Source organism: Pungitius pungitius, chromosome 21 (genome assembly GCF_949316345.1).
Source record: "Pungitius pungitius chromosome 21, fPunPun2.1, whole genome shotgun sequence".
NCBI lineage: Eukaryota > Metazoa > Chordata > Actinopteri > Perciformes > Gasterosteidae > Pungitius > Pungitius pungitius.
Window position 1 is genome coordinate 3,376,625 of NC_084920.1, and position 21,851 is coordinate 3,398,475.

The following is a 21,851-nucleotide window of genomic DNA, read 5'->3' on the forward strand; positions in this document are numbered from 1 at the left end:
TCCACCCTGAGGGCCAGATACGCAAGAATCCAGGGCATGTCTTTGTAGCCCCAGAAATGTCGTTCTCCAGGATTAAATACACGAATAAGTAAGACTGAGCATATGTTTGTAGTGATACAAGTACACGCAATCTTATGTTTTATTTGTGCACTGTAGGATAAAATACAGAGTTTGGTGTAGTCAAGAGCTTTTTTATTGGTTGCTGCTTGTCTGTTGTAGGAATTTAGCTGATTCACATTAAGTACAGCACAGTGTTAGTATACAAGGAACATTCAGTATTTCTCACTTCTGTACAGTTCAGTCCCGGTGTCCTGCCAGCCCGTTTTACCATGAGCTACATTCCCGGGGCTTTATTTAAATCCACCCGGGAAACCTCGAGTGCGATGAGGTGACAATATTCACCTCCACCTCCACGCTAAACTAAACAAATACTGTCCGAGGGACACACCCCACCTCGGGTCACAATTCACAACTATGAGTGTTGACTAAGTACAGTGAACAAAATATAGTATTAGTGAAGGTAATATTGAAATGATCTGCAAAGACTCCCGTAACCCGGGTAACCAGAGACATATGTAGTGTTTGGTGGGTGGAAGATTATAGCTTTGCGGTTGCGATTACTCTGAAAGATATTCTATATTTGTGTTCGATATTCATGTTGAGTCTTTATTACAAAATCCCATAATAGGCTTACACAGGGGATCATCTCTTAAAAGCATCCTCACAAAGGCACTTTCCCTCCCTTTGCCCTTTGTACCACTTTCAACTAGAACAGCATTAATATTGTAACAATGTCCCACTCACACAGAGCCTTCTAGGGCTTTTACTGAAATAAAAACTAGTATTTACAAGTTGAAAAATGACAACTAAAGAAAATATAAAATAACAGCTAAAAACACCAAGTAGTTCCCAGGCACTTGGGATGCAAAACTGAGACGTTTCTAGAATCTATAGGACAACGAGTGAAACATAATATTATTTACAGCTGTTATCGAGGAATTAAAATACAACAATCCTTAGAGAGTAAAGTGAAAATACCTTCATTTAAAGTAACACTACAGCACGAGGCTTCATATGCTAGTGGTTAGTAACAATGTACAATCTGCACCTCAAAGGCAGCTTAGGAAAGAGTATCAAAGTCGACTATTTGCTCCTTCAAACGTCTTTCCCCAAAAAGAGAGAAAACAAAATGTGGCTAGCGGTCGTGATTTGGCAGCATATAATATAATCAATAACATTTTGACTAATTCCAACCAACACGATGCATGCTTGAACGAGCTGATTAACGCTGAATGCAGAATCCTGGGTTTTATTTAGTCATCAAAGACTTTTCCTCCTTCCCTCGGTCTGATCGTCCCAGGGTCCTTTGACTAATGTCTCCACTGACTTGCCTTTTATCCGGAGCTTATTGTTGCAAACAATGAGGAAACAAGACACCACTTTTCTTTATTATCTGGCCCGTTTCCCCTCTCTTATTCGCTTTTAAGTTCGCTGGATTGTCAGTTGCAGGAGCCTATGCTTTGGATGAACACACTGTGTGTAGCGGGTGCAATAATGAGTGTCATGTTAGAGCAGTAACACGATCGTTTGCGATACCCTGAGAAAATAAGCTAAACATGATAGAAAACCCTGGATTTGTGTGTGTGTTACATGTATTTCTTCTTGGTATCTGTGCACTGGCACACATGGCAAATCATATGGATCTTCGTAATTTCCTCTTTTAAAGACACACAGCCCACTAACAATGACATTAAACTAGGAATGGTCCCCTCGTGAGATCTTACCGATTAGATGGCGGCAGCATCTCTGGTTTTCTATTTCTCTCTTCTGCAATGGATAAGTATGTAAACGTTGTTTGAATAGTACATGCATTGTTAAATACTGTAGTGTGTGTGTGTGTGTATATACGCATTGTGGATGCACTGTATACATAGTCGAACTGCAGAGCACATCTGCCCGTGCCCCCCCCCCCCTGCAGACCACCTCGTTGGCAAAGTCCACTGCTCTTATTGGACTTGTTGGGTAAACTACGGGGACGCAAGGACTCTGTGGTATGCAGGGTTAGTGACACCAGTCAACTACATGTAAATAATGTGGCTTTTCAGGTCTCTCGTGGCGTTTTACTCCTGTTTGGTAGCATAGATTTGTAGAAAAGATACAATAGTGGCTTATTAATGCTATAAATATTGGACAAACTGACTATGAACGCTTGGAAAATAAAGATGCTAGGGATCAAGTTATCCACTAATAACTCAGTGCAAGGCCCACTGCTCTTCTACGGGGTAATAAAGTCGCGAGCAGTGTGGAAAGGCAGGAGGTGTATATAGACAAACACTGAGGGGCGGGGGTGGGGGGAGGGGGTCGCTCCGAATCACACTACGGAGGTGGCGTCGGCCCTCGTGGCGCTCGGGCTCGGCGCCAGACTTTGGGCGACGTCCTCGCGGTTGATCTTGCGCAGCGCGGCGCACAGGGCGTCGACGCTGGCGCAGTCCTTGCTCGCCCAGTCGCGGAGCAGCGCCCGGACGGGGTGCTCCTCCTGCTGGAAGGTGGCGATGCGCTCGTCCTTGTACCCGAGGAGGCCCGCGAGGTTGCACCAGTCGCTGTCCTCCGTGTGTGTGCAGTCGCTGAACAGCAGCTTCTCCACTTTCTCCCGGGTTTGGAGAGGGAGGAGCAGGCAGGGCTCCTCATCCATGGTGACAACTGCGGGAGAAAAGAAAGAAAATGTCATTGTATTATTTCATTTTGTGTTACTTAAGTATATTTAGCTTTGAAAAACCCTAAAAGAAGACTTCTGGAAGCCATTTTCCTCCTGCTTGGAACCACTTTTTCCTATTTTACCATAATCAGTGCAAGCATGTGGTTGTGAAAGTCCTTAATGCTCTTGTTCTCAAACTGGTTTGTCAGAGCAACTGTTGCTCTGTCAGCGGTAAGTAAGTTTTCTAAAAAGTCCCATTCTAGGTGGATAAAGTTTGTTCCTGAGGGGAAATTCTTCTACGTTCAACCGGTGCAGCAGGGCGACATTTCAGGGCGCAGTCCGCTCACAGTGACGCAGCGCGCATGTTGTGCGGATCACAGGGAACTCATTATCCGCGGGATCCAGCGCCAAAACAAACGCGCTTGCACCCCAATATGAGTGCGACAGTTTGATTGATGATTAGAGGAGTAGGCCAAGGGGAGGCTCCCGTCAGCTCGTACCTGTCTGGGCCTGAGTCTGGCCCTGCTGCTCCTGCAGACTTTGGCTGTCCACAGAAATGCCGCTGTCGCTGTGCAGCTTCTCTCCCTCCGGGGACGGCGTCTGGTTCTGGTTGGCTGTGCAGTTGTTGGCCGCTTGCTTGTTCTGCTTACAGCTGTTCCATCTGAAGGAAGACGAATCGGCATGTGCACTTAGATGTAGCGACATTAGCGTTCCCTTCCAAAATTCATATTCACATAAATCATGTTCATCCTGAGGGTAATATTGGTCTCTTTAGCTAATGAGGGATCCACGGCGTTCAACAAGTAGTTGGTAGCTTTGTGTAAGTGCTGTTTGGTGCTGATGAGGTGGTGTATCGTGTTTTTCTTTTGCTGCAGACAGAAAAAACTCTTATCAGAGTACGCAGAATGAATCAAAACGGGGAAAGTTGCCCTTACGTAAAACCCAGAAATGAGCTGGAGGGAAGGCGATAACGCTCTGTGGGTTAATCACTATGCGTGTACTAGTAATCATGTGATCTAGTGTTATAGTAACCATAGCCGTTATAATCTTGGTGCCTTGAAGCCGAAGTGAGATGTGACTCAGAGTCTTGCAACACCAACAGGATAAACATATTGTTTATATACTGTATACATATATAGCTCCCATCCAAAACAGCAGCAGATGATTTCATTACAACTGATTGGATTTTGTTGTCCACGTGTATTTGTAATGAGCATCAGATCCTTCTACAACCTTCACATGTTGGATGTCAATACATTTTCATTAATGTGCTTTTGATTTTGATCGGCAGACTAAAAAGAAAAGATATGATTATCAAGAAAATCTAGAAATGATCTGAAATAATGATCAAAAGGTGTTAAGAGTGCATTAAAGGTTTCTCCCGCGTGCTCCAAATTCAGTTTTTTGAAGGCTTCTCGCCTGCTACTCACCTCTTGAAGATGAAGAAGGCCACGAGGCCGACTACAACGGCTGCCAGGATGGAGCAGTAGATGGGGATGAGTTTGTTGTTCAGGTGGTAGATCGGCTCCTTAGAATCGCCATTAGTGGTGGTGGTGGAGGTGTCTCTAGGCTCCTCTGATGGGGGGGTCTCTGGTAGGTAGACCTCATTCGTGGGCGTGAAGTTACCGGAAAAGGGCGTTGGAAACATGTCGTCGTAAAATGGAGGAACTGTGAGAATAAATCAAAAGCGTTCAATTAAAGGCGTGAACGATTTTTTTTATTTTTTTTAAATCAATAAGCCGGAAGAGATTTTGTTTCTAAATGGAAGCTGGGAGGTAAACTCCTTCAGGCCAAAGGTCGCTCCACCATTATCAGCTCCGGAGAAGCCCTCCACACACACACACACACACACACATTACATCCTACATCCTTTGTTCAATTCCCGCCCTCCCCGGGGGGCCATTAAGGTTGTTATTGGCCAGTATCTCCATCCAGCCCTTCCCACTCTCGTGCCGAACCGCTAACGCTAAGCAGACGTGTCGATCCTCACCGCGGATGTGGAAGCCCATCCTCGCCTCTCACTTACTTACAGCTACATCCTCACGTCGGCTTTAACGGGCCCTGCGGATCTCGACACCACTTGCCTCCGTTGGGCCAGTTTAATTGGACAAATGACGCCTAGCGAGTTCTTTTTGTTGGCTGCACTCACAAAAGCTCGAAGGCTCCACAGCGCTCATCGCCGCCTGTTTCGTGCGCTGCGATTGCTTAGCGGGGGTTATTTCTTTGACTGGCAGGATCATGACGCCTGTGGCCGGGGGGGGGGGGATCCGGTGAGCCGTGACCTCCGGGGGGGGTCCGATGAGCCGTGACCCTCGGGGGGGGGGTCCGATGAGGCGTGACCTCCGGGGGGGCTCACTCCTCACAGGGCGGTCGGCGTGGGTACAGGTCTAGTGTGACCCCGTATTCTCATCTCCGCCTTTCTGTGGTTGAGTTGCATTGTGGGTAATGTGAGAGAAGTCACACTCGTGATTCTGACAAGAGGAGTACTTTTGGGTCAAATTAAAATATACTGCAATAGAAACACTAAATACATGCAGACAGGATTGTGACTGCGGCATATCACATGTCTTTCCATCCTCTTTTTTTACCCCCCGTAGACAGGGATAAACATACACCCACTCGAAACCAGACACCGTTCACCGAGAGACAACGTCTTTGTCCAGCACAATGCCCCCTCCCCGTCTTTTTATCCTTCAATCATCTCTCTTTACTAGAGACTTCTGCTTGGTGCTATCAGGCGTTTCCCTCTCTGTCTCATGGTCACTTGGATGTTTCCATTTCCTCTCGTTGCATCTTCTTCTAACGATGATAAACACAACGTCCTCGCTGTAAATGGTTATAAATGGTGACCATTCATCTCACCCATGCGTGCTTTCTTTTATTCAGCACTTTGCTCCACCCCCCCCCCCCGCCCCTTTGTGATTGACAGTTAACACTGAGTGCATTTATTGAACGACCTTTTGACCTTTCACATTGAATGTCCTGCTGAGCTCAGCTTGTTTCCACAATGGTCGCAATTATTGTTTAAAATATAAATAAATGTATTTATATAACAACACTATCTATATAATAATCACTCATCGTGATTAAAAGAATTAAAGTAAAATCATAGTTTTTCTAAATATGTAATATGTAATAATCATCACAAGGCCTACATTAAGGAATTGCTAAACAATTCAATTATTACTAAACTGCAATATTAATCAATGCGTTGTGCTAAATCTATGACAAAGGTGCCTTATCAAGATGACATAAGATGATATAATATATAATATAATAATGATCCCATATAGACAACATCCAATTAGGACCCACATTTAAACCTTTCAAAATACGGCATTTTCAAACTACAGGAGTTGCACAGATCACTCCTGTAGTTTGAAAATGCCGTCAACATTTATTGTAATTACTGGTGAAATAAGTGGAATTTCCTTCCAGGTTTTATATGTGGATGATTAAAATGAGTATGTGTACTTCCCAGAGTTATATAATTAATTATATAGAAACAGCTCGTTGCTCTCACACGTGCCTGCAATGGGTGTGTGTGTGTGTGTGTGTATTTTGTGAATATTTGTGCGTATCTGACACGCCTCAGTTCAGCTCCTCATTCCAACCTCTCGCAAACAGGTGTTGCTGCCTTTTCGGCACTTCAAAAGCTGATTTGGATGGAAACAGGAGGAGGGGGAGGGGCTTCCCGCACACGCAAGTTGTTTTATGATATGTCATTATCACACTTGAACCGCGGCTGTGATATATATATATATATATATATATATATATATATATATATATATATATTTAAAATCTACCTCTTTCTCACACATAGTCTCTCCTCATCTCATTCTTCTCCCCACAAGTTCCAGGTTGAACCCAACCACGAACCAACGTTTGTGTGAATCTGTGTTCACGCCTGTGCCTTTGTGTGCGTGTGTGTGTGCACGTGTGCGTGCGTGTGCGTGTGTGTGTGTTCTGCGGCAGAATGTGATCAGCACTCGTAGAGGTCAACCAGAGAAACCGGAGAGTGCAGAGGAGTAAATGCATCGCTTTTATCGATCAGGCCTCATTCTAAGCATCTGCCCCGTCTCTTTTCTGCAGCTCTCTATTGTGCTTCCTGTTATTCTCTGTTATAGAACTCACCTACGGACTTGCTCCACATGGCTTATCTGTTTGTTTAAATGCTTGATAAAGTTCGAAGTCGCTCTCTTTGGCGAGTCTTTTTGGCCTCTATTTGGCAACATGCAGTTGACTGCACGTATTACGAATAGGAAATATTTAGTAGTTAATGACTGTGATAATGTTTGATGAGGCATTTCATTTTGTCCCTGGCCAACACGTCAATTACATTTTTTTACAATCTGGCAACATCAAAGTTGTTCTTATTAAAAACGTTATAATATGTCTCCTGAAATATTTCCAAATTCCTTCCCCATGCCACGTTGCGGTGATGCGTTTCTCGGCCGATATGGTAGAAAACCTCTCGGATGCCGCGGCGATAAAGCGGAGATTCCCTGATACAGTAAATCCTCGCGAGGACAAAAGCTCGACTGCCCGAACTGAGCCTTTGTCCGAGGATAAACGACACGAGCGAGAGCGCCAGTGTTGTGGTCACCCTTGGACCCGAGAGGGGCCCCGGTCGCGTCCAATCACCTCGTATTTGCCCCTGAAATGCCGAGGGGGGGAGGGGGGAATTCCTGGCATGACCGGCATCTTCAGGAGACTTAGTCATCGGCCACAAGGAGGTCGATTCTTGTTTAAAACTTTCATTCATCGTCACAATGCTGCTGTTGTGTCTCGAAGGGGGAGCCGAGAGGGTTAAAAGCGCGAGAAGGTCAGGCGCGGCCATGGAGCTGAAGTCAGTGGAGATATAAGTCAGTGGATGTGTGGAGACCAAGCTGCAGCCACACAATGGAGGCCTGTGCGACACAAAGAACGGCAGTTGTTTGGTCAGTCCGGCCTTCACACTTATTGATGTCATAGCTTGGCAAATAATACCTCGGAATTGGAAGTATCCATAGGTCGACGTGTACAACATGTGTTTAATATGTTGTATCAAGAATACAAGTTTGCCTAAAATGAATTAAACGATGCGTCTGTTTATCGTCACATATCGTCCGTGAATAATGAACAATTATCTTTTCTTTGCCGGACTTCTAATTCCAACCATCTGGATTTAATACAAGAGGCAAAAAGCTGATTCAATATGTGGGAGACGGTCATCGTTCGCCGAAAGACTCAAAAGTTTGCTTCTTTTTGTTCTGTTGCAAATCGAGGACCCGTTATTAAAAAAATGAGCAACAGCAGCTAACGTTGGCTCATTTCATTTCATTTCTGTTGAAAGAAAGAAAGCCCCAGCACCTCCTTGCCCCCCCCCTTCTCTCTCTCCCCCCCCTCTTTCTGTCTTGGTTCAGCTGAACTGACCCTGACCCTCAGTGCCGTGCATGGGGCCAGTTCACAGATCACACTTTCTTATTTCTGAAGGTCAGCCGGGTCGATCGCCGGGGGGGTCAACCGAGCTCAGGAAGGAAACGACTCCCTTCAATTCAATAGCCAAATGCACTTGGTCCTATAACCCCCACCCCCCCCCCCCCCGTTTCCTCTTCAACGCAGCCCTGCCTCCTTCAATATGTAACAATCAATAAGCAGCTTTATTGGTAGCATAGGAGCGTCAGTGCCTGTCTGCATCCACGCGGCCCCTTTCCTGTGTGCTTTGTGACTCACTTCTAAGTGATGGTTTAAAGGTGCGTGTATGCGCATGAATGATAATTGCACGCGTGCTGCAAACCACAACCTGTCGCCCTGCTGCCAGTGGAAGCCCAGGCTTCTGGGTGATGGGTCAAACCCACATCTGCGCAGTCATCCTGGGCACAATCAGTAGAAGAAGTGAAAACCTCTTGTTTCCCACGAGCCTCGGGGCCAATGAGAGCAGCCAGTGGCTCCTCAGTGGAGCTCCTGCAGGCGTTGCTTATTGAGCTCAAACATTGTCTTTCTGTTGTGATATAATCTCTCTTTGGGATTGAGGGTCATTCGTTGTAATAACACAGAGGTCTCATATACAGACTGGTCATACCGGTCTCCTTGATATTGGTATTTGTGAAGTATGAGTGACTTAAGTGTTTCAGCACATTCATGAACCCGCCAAAGGTATAAAGTTCAAGATTGTGATGCAAGAAGCTGGGTTTCTAGTCCAGAGTGCTGGACGTGGTTTAGTTCATCAGTTCTTTGCTTGAGGTTGGTGAAAGATTGTTGTTTTCTGTCAAATGTAATACACAGGCTGGGCCTCATAAACTGCAACTATAGCCTAAACATAACTTTCATGAAGGATAATAATTGTGAGGTTGATATATTGCTGCAAATTCCGTTTTTACAGGGGGAAATTTGAAATTGGTGTCATGAGTTTGTCTATGGCGATCTACGACAACGCGGTAGATGTCGCTTTGGGGGGGGCGACTAACGAGGGAGCTCATCAACCCTACTTGTGTTCACATGTTGTGTTGACCCTCGAAGGGATGGGGAGGGTTATGCTGTTCATTTCATGCATACCCAGGGGGGGGGGGGTAACTCATATTTCCTGATCTCAGTCGCCTCTGCACATTCAAGCCTCACATGACCTTTCAACCTCTGACCTTCCCAAGCAATAGAAGGCATATCACCCTTCCTCAGATAAGCATCTTGCCTTGACCCTCGACTCTGTGGGTCTAGTTTAACAAAGTGTTGTCGGTCTGGAGCATGTTTTACCATCGGAGAGATGAAGAGTTTGTTTTCCCACCTATGAGTGGACAAAAAAAACACACTAAACCATGTTGGAGTGGGGGAGGAAATTGGATAGCACAGCACTTAACACATTTACATAGAGGGTTCGATTCGCTCCGAACGATGGACGCGGTAAATCCACGTTTCCCTCTCAACGCAACCTGCAGTGTACCGCTCCGTTGTTTCAAGTTACAACGTGTCTTTGAACAGTCAGTGGCCTTGTCCTCCGTCTCCCTCCTCCGCCCCGGGCCGCGTCGAGCCTTCGGGGGGGGGGGGGCCCGAGCCGCCTAATGGATACGGACGTCTGGCAGCGCTGCCGATTGGTGAGTGCTGATAACGCCTCGACGCTCCGGTAAAAAGATTACATTAGAAATAAAGAGCACATGATTGGGTTAGAGTGAAGAATAGCACGCGATGAAGCCGATACACAACGAGCGGGGTCGCGGTGCCTGGAATAACGGTAAATTCATGATGAACGGCACCGGGTTGGTTCGCTAATAGATGATCTTGTGTTGGAGCCCTGGTTCCTTATATCTTATATCTTGATCTTGGATGAATCATCTCTGCGTAGGACACAGTTCTCTTTCAAATCGCAAGCTGAATCAAACTACACTAAAGATACATTAAACATTTTCCAGCTGTTTATTTGTTTATTTACTTTATCCTAGTTCTTAAAAAAATCCGGGCAGGTGTTAATGTGCGAAGGCAAAAGGTTTCGTAAAAGCATTCTACTCCAATAATGATTCAGTTCACTACAGTTTATACATTTCTTTTCAAATGGATCGACATCTGCAGCAGCTGGATTGTTTGTCGTTGAAGTAATATATTTGGAGTCTTCATCCTGCCAAAAATCAAGCTTCTAAAATCTGTACGTGTTTAATCTGTACAGCGGCTGCCAAGCTCAAGCAGCCAACTTTCATTAATATTCTCAAGATCATGAGCGTGGAGCCTTTAAATAACACAAACCCTCCCATGCGATTTGAGTTCCTAAAGCAGAAGCGGAGCGTTTAAACACCCCACAAAGGAAGAGAAAGCCACAAGATGATATCTGGGTCTGTTTTGCTCATTAGTAGCTCCTTCAATTAGCCTCGTGGGCTAAACTGCAAGCCGTCACAGGCCAAACGGGGCCGTGGGAGAGGCACAAAGGCCTCCCTTCAGCCTGCCACTCACTGCGTCTCCCACCGCTGTGATGATAACATCCTTCAACTGCATCAACGCGCTCCTTTCAATGTCATTCCACACAAGCAATGATTCGAACTGTGAGGCATCAGGTCATTGGAGTGAGCTGAGACTGCAGGAATTTGGGTTTTTGGGGAGTGTGATACCCACAGGGCGCAATGGTATAAAAGAAATCCAGTGCTCCGCTCGGAGACATGAGTATGGCCTTTGTGTGAGAGGTTGGGATGAGTCCTCAAAGACAATGAGGCGGGCTTAAAGCCTGGCATTTGGGTCGATGGGCCAACGAGGCCTATAATGTCGCACTGTGAGGAGGCTGGTGTCCAGTAAATAAAGTGTCTTGTCAAAAGAATGGATACATTTTTGAGGGATTTTAAGTCTGCATTGCAGAAGGTTTGGTGTCACCAAAGTTGAACATGTTGAACTTTTAAAAAGGACAATATTGTAAAGGTGATGAGGATATCTAAGAGCCGGTTGATTCAACTCTTACAGAATCAGTTGTACGAAAGAGTTGGAGTCATTATCCAGTGTCAAGATCAGATTCATTTGCAACACCAAATAGAGTTAAATTAACTCTTTGATAGGTTACTATTTACTATGGTGCATGGATAGGAGAGAGTGTGTCAGGGACCACAAGGTTGTTGGTTCGAACCCTGGCTTTCCCATGTCAAAGTGTCCCTGAGCAATACACCTAACCCCGAATTGTTCCCTGGGCAAAAATGTGTTAAAAATGCAATACAAGCTGCTTTTATTATTATTATTTGGAGTTAAATTGTTAACACAAAATTGGGACCATATAAACACCAGCTCAGAGTTAAGTTATTGAATCTCACAGAGTCCATTTAACTCTCTGAAACTTTATGTGTGTCTAAATGTTTCCGATCTCCTCGTCGTCCTGTTGACTCTGCATAACACACACGTTTCCACCTGCTTGTGTCTTTGCAGGGGTCCACACATTGTGGTGTACAAGCCGACCACGCGTGTGACCACGTCAACAGCACACACACGCACACACACACACACACACACACACACACACACACACACACACACACATAATGTAGCATAACCAGGAGAATGTTGAGGCACCTCTGAGCAAGTTGTCTCACCTTGACAAACTGTATCGGTTACAGAGGTGCAGATCTCCGACACGCCCTCTTCGTCACAGGTGCTGCAGGGGAGGCAGGGCTCCCGAGAACTCTCCTGGTCCGAGTAGTTGTCCCCGGTGCACTCCTCGCACGTCGTGTCTTGGTCGGAGTCGCACGGCAGCAGCATGCCCTCGCCCTCGGGACATTTGGTGCAGCGCTCGCACCGCCCAGAGAGCTCGTTCATGTAGAAGTCGTAGTTGCAAATGCAGGAGGCGTCGTTGGAATCCGTGCAGGGCTCCTTCATGCGAAATAGGCCCGCGCACACTGTGCAGGGCTGACAGCGCTCTGTGGCACTGAAGCTTTCTGAGAAGGTTTCACCTGAAATGAGAGGAAGAGAATGTAGAGAATTTACTTTTCATCTGCCGAAAGCCTGACGTCCGACACACTATAAAGGCTAACGTATCCTAACATTACATCGAGTGTACGATTCTTATTCTGAATTCATGTAACTGGGAGAGAATCCGCTCATTTTTCAAAATGAAATATTTTTTAGGAAAAAAATATATATATATATTCTATCTCTAAGGCCCAAAACCGAGTGGACTGTGGACCGAGTGGAAAATAACTCACATACGTTTCATAAACGCTTTGTATACCTGACAGTTATATGTGCAGGGAATGCAATCGATATTGAATGTTTTATGGAATTGTATTTCGGCTGGATAGAGAACTGGGAAACACACTAAATTATGCAACAGGCCTATTTGTAAGAGCAGATTGTGTGTGTGTGTGTGTGTGTGTGTGTGTGTGAGAGAGAGAGAGAGAGAGAGAGAGAGAGAGACAGAGAGAGAGTATAATTATCTGCAAACCTTTTTTTTTTTACATTGCATTGCCATTTTTGAAACTGGTACAGGACCATTTCAAGTACATATTAACATACAGCTCAACTCAGCTAAAAAAAACAACAGCAGACTGTGTGTGTTAGGACACGGGGGGGTTGTGTGACATGGCGTATCAAGTTTTGGTCTGCGTCACCACGGCCAACGCTCTGATGATGCAGAGATTAAACCTGAGACGAGAACAGACTCAGAGACAAAGAAAGCACGTCGTCATTTGAGACGAATCCGTCCAAAATTGCTGGTCCAATGTGGGTCCTTTACAATTTAGTTTAATTATGTCCTCATTGAGGGGAACAAACCATCCTCCAGTCCAGCCACCAATCCAGTCGTACGCTGTCAACCCCCCCCCCTCCCCCTTCACCCCATTATCCCCTGCACCCCCCTTCAAACGAACATACAATCTCAGACTACCCCAGCCCCGCCCCCCTCCCTCCTCATGAGTACTCTCAGATCCATTATCATAATGCCATGCATCAATAATGCAAGTCAATACATTAATAACGTTAGCCTGCGGGGGGGTTAAAGCAGGGGGGAGGGCAGACAGTCTTTTCCTGGCTCAGCATATCATGTCACAGCAGCGCTTTCGCTTCGATTTAATTTCTTAATCCTTTGTTATAAAAAAAAAAAAAAACATAAAAGGAGCCCTGACTTGATCTGCCCTGGCTACTGCGCAGCGGGAGGTGTGTGTCGGTTGGACGCGTGGGAGGTTTGTGTTTGTGCGTGTTCCTCTGGACATGTTTGTACGTGAGTGTGTGTGTGTGTGTGTGTGTGTGTGTGTGTGTGTGTGTGTGTGTGTGAGGACCATTAGCTGCTGGCTGAGATCTTGTCTCCATTCCATCCGTACAGCTGTACTTGCTCTATTTCATCTCCACCCATCTGTGCATTCATCTAAACTCCTCGGCATGGTTCAACTCTCCGTTATCTACTAAATGAAGCCTGAGCTTTGTCTGTGAACCAATGTGTTAAGCATGAGCTGGACGGAGATGCTAAAGTTAGCCTAGCCTCAGAAACACTCCCAAATAGAAGCACGACCGTCTCCCACATAGTGAGTAAATACCCCACAGTGGATGTAGGAAGCTAATCAAACATAAACAGTAACTCTACAAATACTATAAAATAGTTCTAAAATATCCTGGCCAAATATGGAGTATTCTTTGAGCTTGACAGACCTGCCATGGAAAGTTACTGTTGCTACGGAACAATTAAAAAAAACACCGTTTTAAGGCGGGGTTTAGTGAATGGAAGATTGACAGGTCGGAGACTAAATAGCCCGTCGACTTCAAACCGAGTTGATGTTAAAAGGCTTCTGCGCCCGCACACTTTAGCCCTTTCAGCCTGCATCACTGATCTAATCAATCAAAAAAAAAAAATCATTGTGACGTTATCTGATGGGGAATCATCTGCTTTCGGTAAGTCAGTCCAGAGCCTGTCTGGCCTCATGAGACTTTTAAAGGGAAATGTCACCGTGTCTTGGACATCGTCAGAGCAGAAAAAAAAGCGCTGTGAGAGTGAGAGTTATCGCAGCAGTCCCGGACACACAGACATAAGCCTGAGGTGTGCATTTTTTTGTGCAACTGGAACCAGATGATGAGCAGTCCAACAACATATTACAAATATTTTAACTGAGAGACACTTAAAAAGGCCTAAATCATCTCAGAGGAGCCCCATTAAAAAATAATAAATCCTTCTCCCCGTGTCCCCTTTCTCTGTGACTTCTCTCATGACCTCGGGTCTGGCTTCTTTTCTGGCTGAGGGGGCTCCTTGGCTCAGGGTTTGTCTTCCTTCACTGACCCCGGGGGAAGTTCACGACCACTTCCTAAACGTGAACGCGGGGTAGTCCGGGGGAATCTGGTGCGTGGACCAAGCCAGGCCTCTGCGGGCTCGACCTGGCCTTTGACCTCCCATGATAATGTCCCCCCCCCTGCTGCAGTACACCAGAAATGTACTGAACCTCCTTAAATACCGTTTGGAGCTCTTCAAACACCAGTCTTTCACATTTAAGAAAATCAAAAATCAACCCAAATACACTCGCCATCTTAAACACTGACATAACTTGTCTGCTTTAAATATCTCCCCCTGAAACAACATTTGGAGCTGGTCCCGCTCTTGTATCCTCTTAACATCGTTGTCCTCATAAAGTCCTACGGCTTCTCTCCCTACATGGTGAGGGCCGCGGAGAGGGCAGTTATGCTTGAACACAGTGTGGTCTGGCATCTAGTCTTTTTTCCCAGCATGCAACTGTAAAAGTCTGAGATTCAGGTCTGCGATATTGGCTAATTTAAAAAAAAAAAAGTGGTGTGTCCTTTGGCCCTTTCTTCTGTAGCGCCTTGTGAACTTTAGCCCTTTGGCAATGCTAACATCTGTTAGCTGCGGGTGTCCAGCTGGGACGCATTTGGACTGGAATTACCAACTTCTGAGTTAGCAATGGATTGCAGCATCGTATTTAGATTTCGGAAACCGTATACACGTGCACGTGTGTTTTGGTGATACTGACTGTCGAGACAGGGGGCGCAGACGGTCTGGGAGACGCCACATGGCTGGATGACGCCCTCCCCGGGCGGGCACCGCTCGCAGCATTCTCCGCCGTTTGTGTAACGACCCGACAAACAATCCTCCTTTTTGGCCGCGGCGTGAACCTGAAAACCAGCAAGAGGCATTGTTCAATGCGGGAGAAGCAACGCAACATTTACATTGGGCGACGGCTATGAGATCAGCAGGACATTCACACCAAAAAGTGCATCGTGATGTGTAACGTGAGTGTAGTTCCCAGAGCCCCGGAGGAGAAAAAAACATCCTCCGTATTTCACAATCCAAAGTAAGACTTTGCCTTCAATCATTTGGTATTCCCATAGATTTATTTTGGAACCATTGAACCAGCAATTCCCAGCGTGGGTTGTCATGACTGCAAGTTAATCGAAGGGGGTGAAAGATGACTAATGAAATGCAGATTTCAGCATCGTGAAATCGTCCATTGTTCTGAGTTTCTTTTCTTTTTTTGGTATGTTCTTGTGAAATATCGGATCCCTTTTTGTTATTGAGGCGATTGAAGTACAAATGACACAAGGATTTGATTTAAGCTTGCAGAGACACGTTGTTTAGCTGTTTCTAAATGCAACATTTAACAGTTTACATTTAACAGTTGCACTTCAAAAGTCCCTCCCACACCTAAACACCTCCGGATCACGCAGGCGAAATGACCCCGTGTCTTCCAGTCTCTTTTCTCGCTTACGCCTCCCGAAAGGCGCTCAACGTGGGATCCTAAGCGTCGACGTCACAGCGTTGTCCTCGGAGTCTGATTTGAGCGGTTGTTCCGCGCCCCTCTGAGATTAAAGCCTGGCACTCGTCAGAAAACTTTCAGGGCGTGTTTGTGTGCGTGCATGAGTGTGTGTACACTGAGGGGTGCGTTTGCACAAAGCAGGTACACACGCGATAAAATCGCTTTCAGGTATTTGTGGAATGCTGCCGACAAGACTCTGTGAAAAACATCAAGTGTCCCCTCAGGCCCTCGTTAAGTTAGCTGTCACATCCATCTGCAGACCTTGATGATGTCACAGCCCACTGACCTTCAGATCTGTGGTACTCAGTTAACCACACTCTACATGTATCTTTGGCTTGAGGATGTCACGTGCCTGATAATATTTTAACCACAGGAAGACTTTTGGGAAATGTCGTTGATCTTGTTTTGCGGATACTGTTGCAAAAAAACAACTTTGTATTTGTCTGGCTTCAGAACTTCCCTTTTCTCTTCATTTCAACCGACCTCACAAACACACACACACACACACACACGCACACACACACACACACCTTACGCAACAAGCGCTCATTCATGAAATGAAGCAAAACTGCCATCGTACACGCTTCTCACGCACAGCTCTTTGTGTCTGACGCTTTTTCCAAAGCATTCAGGTTCCAGTGTTTGGCTTCTACTTAGTGTTTCTCTGACCCTCTCCTAGCTGCGCGTGCAGGTTCGACACCAATGTCCTCAAACCGATGCATTAAAGTGCATCACTAACGGCTGATGCACTGAGAGGACAACACAGGTGAATCAGAGGGCAATGCGATTTGAGTAAATAGTTCTTGGAAAGAAAGAGACGGACGCATTTTCGAGTCGCAGCTTGACTTTTCCGGAAAAAAAGCTTTTTAAATGTGAGCTGATCCCCCCCCCCCCCTCCCCCCGAGGCCAAAGCGAACGAGCGAGTTCGACAACCGACAATCAGAAGTACCTGGACACTTCAAACCAGTCCTACTAATGCCGCCGTCGATTTCTTTCCGTTGGAGGCACTTGACCTCCCGGACTTCCGCTGCCTGCCGCTGGTTAAGCCATTAGAGGTCCACTGCGGCGGCCTCGTAACACAGGAGGCCGCGTGTAAATCCGCGGAACCCAAACCAGGGTTCACAGGTCAAACGGTCTAAAACAAAGCCCAAATCAGCATCTCGTCTGAAGGGAGACAAGGGGACGGGCAGGCGGGCGGGGATGAGGAGAGGGAGGGGGGGGGGGGGGGGGGGGTCAGCGAGGTGACCGAAGGGTAGGCGGGGAGGTGGTTCGGGTCGCATCAATATTGCATGCGCCTAGAGCCAGCGCCTAGAGCCAGCGCCTGGAGCCAGCGCAGCGTGCATACCCATCAGTGGAAGCAGCAGCTGTCAGTGGTGCAGGCTGTTCCTTGACTGGGACCATGACTAGGTGACTAGAGCTGGGGGGCCCTGACTGACCGTGTCCTGAAGTTCCTTGCCTCAAGGGAGGTGGAGATCAATTGGGCAGATCATAAGACAGGGCTCTCCAGAAAGCTTGAATTGTTGATTTCTGCTGATGGAGGGGGGCGGGTGTCAGCTGTCAACCTATTTTTTTTTTTAAAAAAATTGGTGAGAGGCCGAAGTGACACCGTTATTGTCCTTCCGTCTTGCGGGGCCAAATGTAACTGAGAAGGCTGGAGCTGCAGATCCAACACGCGCTGCTGGAGACGGGACAGGTGACGCGACCTCAGAGACTCACCGGAGACATTTATTCACACGGAAACGGTATTAAGTCAGTGAGCACGGAGGTCTGAACGAGGGCAGGTGAAATAAGTAAAGTCAAGTTCATGGCACACGTAACTCACCACTCCAAGTAACACCAGCGCGAGAGCGTAATTCATCCTGCGCGTCATCCTCGCGGGAGGCTTCAATCGGATTGGATGCGACGCGGCGAGATTTGGGTCTCAGTCACTTCGGTGGGAGATGAACTGCTGGGCTCTCATCGCTGCGCTTCCTTTGAGTTCACGAAAACTATCCCAGGTGTCTTAAATCACTCGGTCCAGAGGCGAAAGAACAGAAGAAGAAGGAGAAGAAAAAAAAGAAGAAGAAGAAGGTCGCTGACATGAACCCGTCGGATGTTGGGCTCCGGTGCGCCTTTCGCCGACTGGGTTCCCGGGACTGACGCGCTTCAGCGCCACAGCTGAAGGGGAGGAGCCACCTCTTCTCTCTCCACGCCCACCGCGCGCGCGCACCCGCTCTCCCATTTAACAACTCTCGTGGTGCAGGGAGAGAGGTTCTCGGTGCACCACCACCACCAAATAACGTTGATCACCTGACCAAGACTAAGTCTTGTGTCCATTTGGCAGGTGATGCACCGAAGGTGTCGAGCCCATTGAATAAATTCACAAACAAAACCAACGTTATTGTCATGCTGTGTTTCTTCTCTTGAACTCTTAGTGGAGTCACAGGATGGCCCACAAACACTGCTGCCTTTATTGTATAAAAAGAAGCAAGTTAACTGTTTGGATTGCTCCTGACACCTGAGGCCAAATGTTGAGCCTGATACAAACCAGGGAAGGAGCTCAGATCATGACTATACACGCCACCCCGCCAAACGTGTTAACCCTAAGAGATAAAAGACAACGTTGTTGTGCAGTTGATTGTGTCTCGGTGTCATGCCTGTGCAGGGTCCTCACAGCGTGTATTTCCCAAAATGGAGCAAAATGAATGAGGGATTGTGTTCAAACAGATTTGAGCTGTTGTTGTTGTTTTGGTCCAGCACCAACAGCAACAAGCTGTAGGTCAAAGAAGGTACAAAGACCTCCGTGTGTAGTGAAAACCTTTAAGAGACACCTGGGCTCAGAAAATCTGCTTATCACCAAGTGCAATAATATGCAAACAGGTTTTGACGTTTTAAGTGTGATGCCCCATAGATCAAATGTTGTGGTTTTCACTTTCTGAGATTTAGGCAAAGCACGCAGGGACTGAGGTCAGCGACGAGGAAAGAGAGGATGCTGCTACGAGATAGATAATTCATGAGAGAGGGAAACAGGGATACATCTCATCTTCAGTGTGCCCCCCTGTCACTTATAATTGTGTGATTTAATATGATTTACAAAGAGAAACACATTGGAAATCACTCTGAAAAATGCTGAGATGACGTGATGACTGGTATAATAACAGTAAAACAAGCACTACAACAGGTATACGTATGCATCGACTTTAAATTGAATTTGTTTTGTGCATTCACCCGTCTGTGTTTGTTGGAGAAATAAAACGAAGGGAAGAGCCACTCGTCTTTTTTTGTAAATATGCATCTGAAACAACTGTATCCAATTTTTCTTCCAATAGCCACATGGACAAAGGTCTGGATTCACACACACACACACACACACACACACACTGACCATCTGTCTCCAGGGAGACGGCAGAGGATGGGTGGTCCGGGGGACATTGGATGTCCCATCTCATGTTCCGAGAAAAGAATTCTGTTCCAGGTGAACAAAGTGTGTCAGTCTGCTTCTGCTAGTTAGCGTCTGTCTACATCCATCCAAGTCCTGGAGAGCTTTCCATTCTTGTTCATTATTTATATCTTAGGGTTGTATCTGTCATGCACACACACACACACACACACACACACAAGCATCCATCTTCAACATGAGAAAATAGTTTTTATTTTTTTTCCCCCAACCCTGACCACCCGTCACTCACACCCCAGCAGCAACGAGAGAGGAGCAGAAACAGCCACGTGGTCCACAGCCGCTGCGCTGCCTTTTCTTCTAATGCGCCGCGCTGGAAGGAGAGGCGTCATGTGACGAGCCCTTGAATCACTCTGAGACCAATAACTGGCAATAACCAGGCTGATGCCGTGTTTTGTTCAGAAAGTACACTGCATTCCTGTTGTGTCGTGAAGCATCATCATGTGCAGACTTCCTTGTGGGTGGTGCTTTGGACTTCCCCCCCCCCCCACCCCTTATATGATGGCCGGGTAAACACTGACACTAACAACCCTCTCTGCTTTCTGTCACTTCTTGTTGTCTCATCTTCGTACGTTTCTGAAGCGCTGATAACCCGTGAACCATCACAGAGCCTCGGGTCGTCTGGCACTGGTCGACTTAATGGTCCCAGAGTCAGGCCTAAACGTGGGGGGCAAGCCGGGTTCGGTTGTTCTGCGCCGCACATCTGGAACATGATCTCAGAAAGCTGCAGGTCTGCTGAGCCCCTCAGCTCCTTTTGAATCCAGGTCAAAGACTTTTGTTTGCTGCTGCCTTTAAATGACCATTTCAGAATGTTTCTCTGCTTCTCTTAAACTGCTCTCTCACTTTAATTCTTAATGGTTGATGTGAAGCACTTTGAATAGCCTTGCTGTTGAAACGTGCTATAGAAATAAAACATGACTTACAAGCCACGACTTACCGTTCTCTACTTCCTTAAGTCTTTCATATGATTTTATAATTAAGTATCTGAGGGGACTTATACAGTAAGTTCACCTTTGCAATTGGCTTTTTTTTCTACACATGGAATATATTGTAAGTGCTGTTCTTAGATACAAATGTCCCTGAAATAATTTTCTTGATAACATTTAATAAACTGCGTATTAATGAGTTTTCTTGCTTTCTTTTATTTGTGTTTAATTAAATGCAAAGTATTTGATTGAATTACACTTTTGTAAATAAAGGGTTAAATTGTGGCATATACCCTGAAATTACCACCCAAAGTCATCCCAGAGTAACATAATGTAATCCAATATACAGTAACATACTGTAAAAAAAAAAACCAGTTACTGGCCTCCCTGACGCCAGTAAGTTAACGTTAATTTACGGTGAAATTGTTTAGTATGTAAGGTAACATATTTTAATTAGGGCCGGGACTTTAGCGCGTTAATTAAGATTAATTAATTACAATGTGAATTAAGATTAATTAATTACACAAAAAATAACACATTAAACATTTTTTACGCATTTTTACACTTATTTTTTGCACCGCGGAACGTTTCTCACTGGATGAGTTTCGGGGGGACCGATTATACTGGAGCACCAACTAGCGTTCATGACTTCAGACAACAACAAACCACAGTGAACATGAACGAAGAAGCTGACGAGACCGTGTCGGGTGGCCCCGTGAATGGGAAATTTTATTATAATAAACACACGGATGGAAGCGTTGATAAGAGCGTGGTTGTGTGCAAGCTGTGCAACAAGGAATCCGCATCGAGCCTCAAGTATCACCTCAACGCAAAACAATTAGCAGCTAGCGTGGACGTTAGCCCGACCCGAGTACAAGGACCCACACCCAACCCACACTGCACCAGATGACTGCTTTAAGGACCAGGGTAACTAAGTCCACGTCTGAAAAAATAACCAATGTTCTGAATGTACATTGGTTATTTTAATGTAGTTTACAGAAGGTCTACTTACCTATAGGCTACCTGAATTTCTGAAAGTACTATATTTCTAAATATGCTATTGCTACACTGGAATTGGTTGAACAAAAATAAAAATCCATGTGAAAATAATGACTTCTCACTATTCTCAGGTCAAATATTTGTATGTATAATATATGCGATAATTACAAAGCCTCTAATTAATTAGATTAATATTTTTAATCGAGCCCCGGCACTAATTTTAATCCGAAATACAATAATATAATGTGAAAAGTAGCAATAGTAAGAGGATTTACGGCGAAATTGTTTTTTTTAAAAGTTAATGAATCTGTGATTCTAGTGTCGCCTCGAGTTTGGGGCAAAGTGCACGCAAATTCAGCCAAAGTCGCCCAATATCACGCCCGTATGCACCAAGCGCAAAAGTTAAAACTTCTGTGACAAAATGTCTTGACGCTGCGGCGCATCAGCCTATCGGCGCTGGGATGGAACATTAATAAACTCAACACACCTGTTCGTTGAGTGACCAACGCACACCTTGAATGTTTTTGTCAAATACTGTGAAATTGAGTCACTCACACAAATAAATAATGTAGTAACAGGAACATTTCTACTACTGATGGAGATGC

At 45.8% G+C, this 21,851-nt stretch overlaps 1 protein-coding gene across 1 annotated transcript; it reads right to left on the reverse strand.

The window, feature by feature from the left end:
• Positions 1-115: 115 nt before the first annotated feature.
• ngfrb (nerve growth factor receptor b) lies at positions 116-18,025 on the reverse strand. The gene is made up of 6 exons (XM_037463327.2): positions 17,708-18,025; positions 15,103-15,244; positions 11,731-12,087; positions 4,126-4,363; positions 3,196-3,356; positions 116-2,700 (listed from the first exon to the last, which is right to left on the reverse strand). The coding sequence occupies exons 1-6, from the start codon at positions 17,753-17,755 to the stop codon at positions 2,372-2,374; spliced, it is 1,275 nt and encodes a 424-aa protein (XP_037319224.1). The 5' UTR covers positions 17,756-18,025; the 3' UTR covers positions 116-2,371.
• Positions 18,026-21,851: the final 3,826 nt, after the last annotated feature.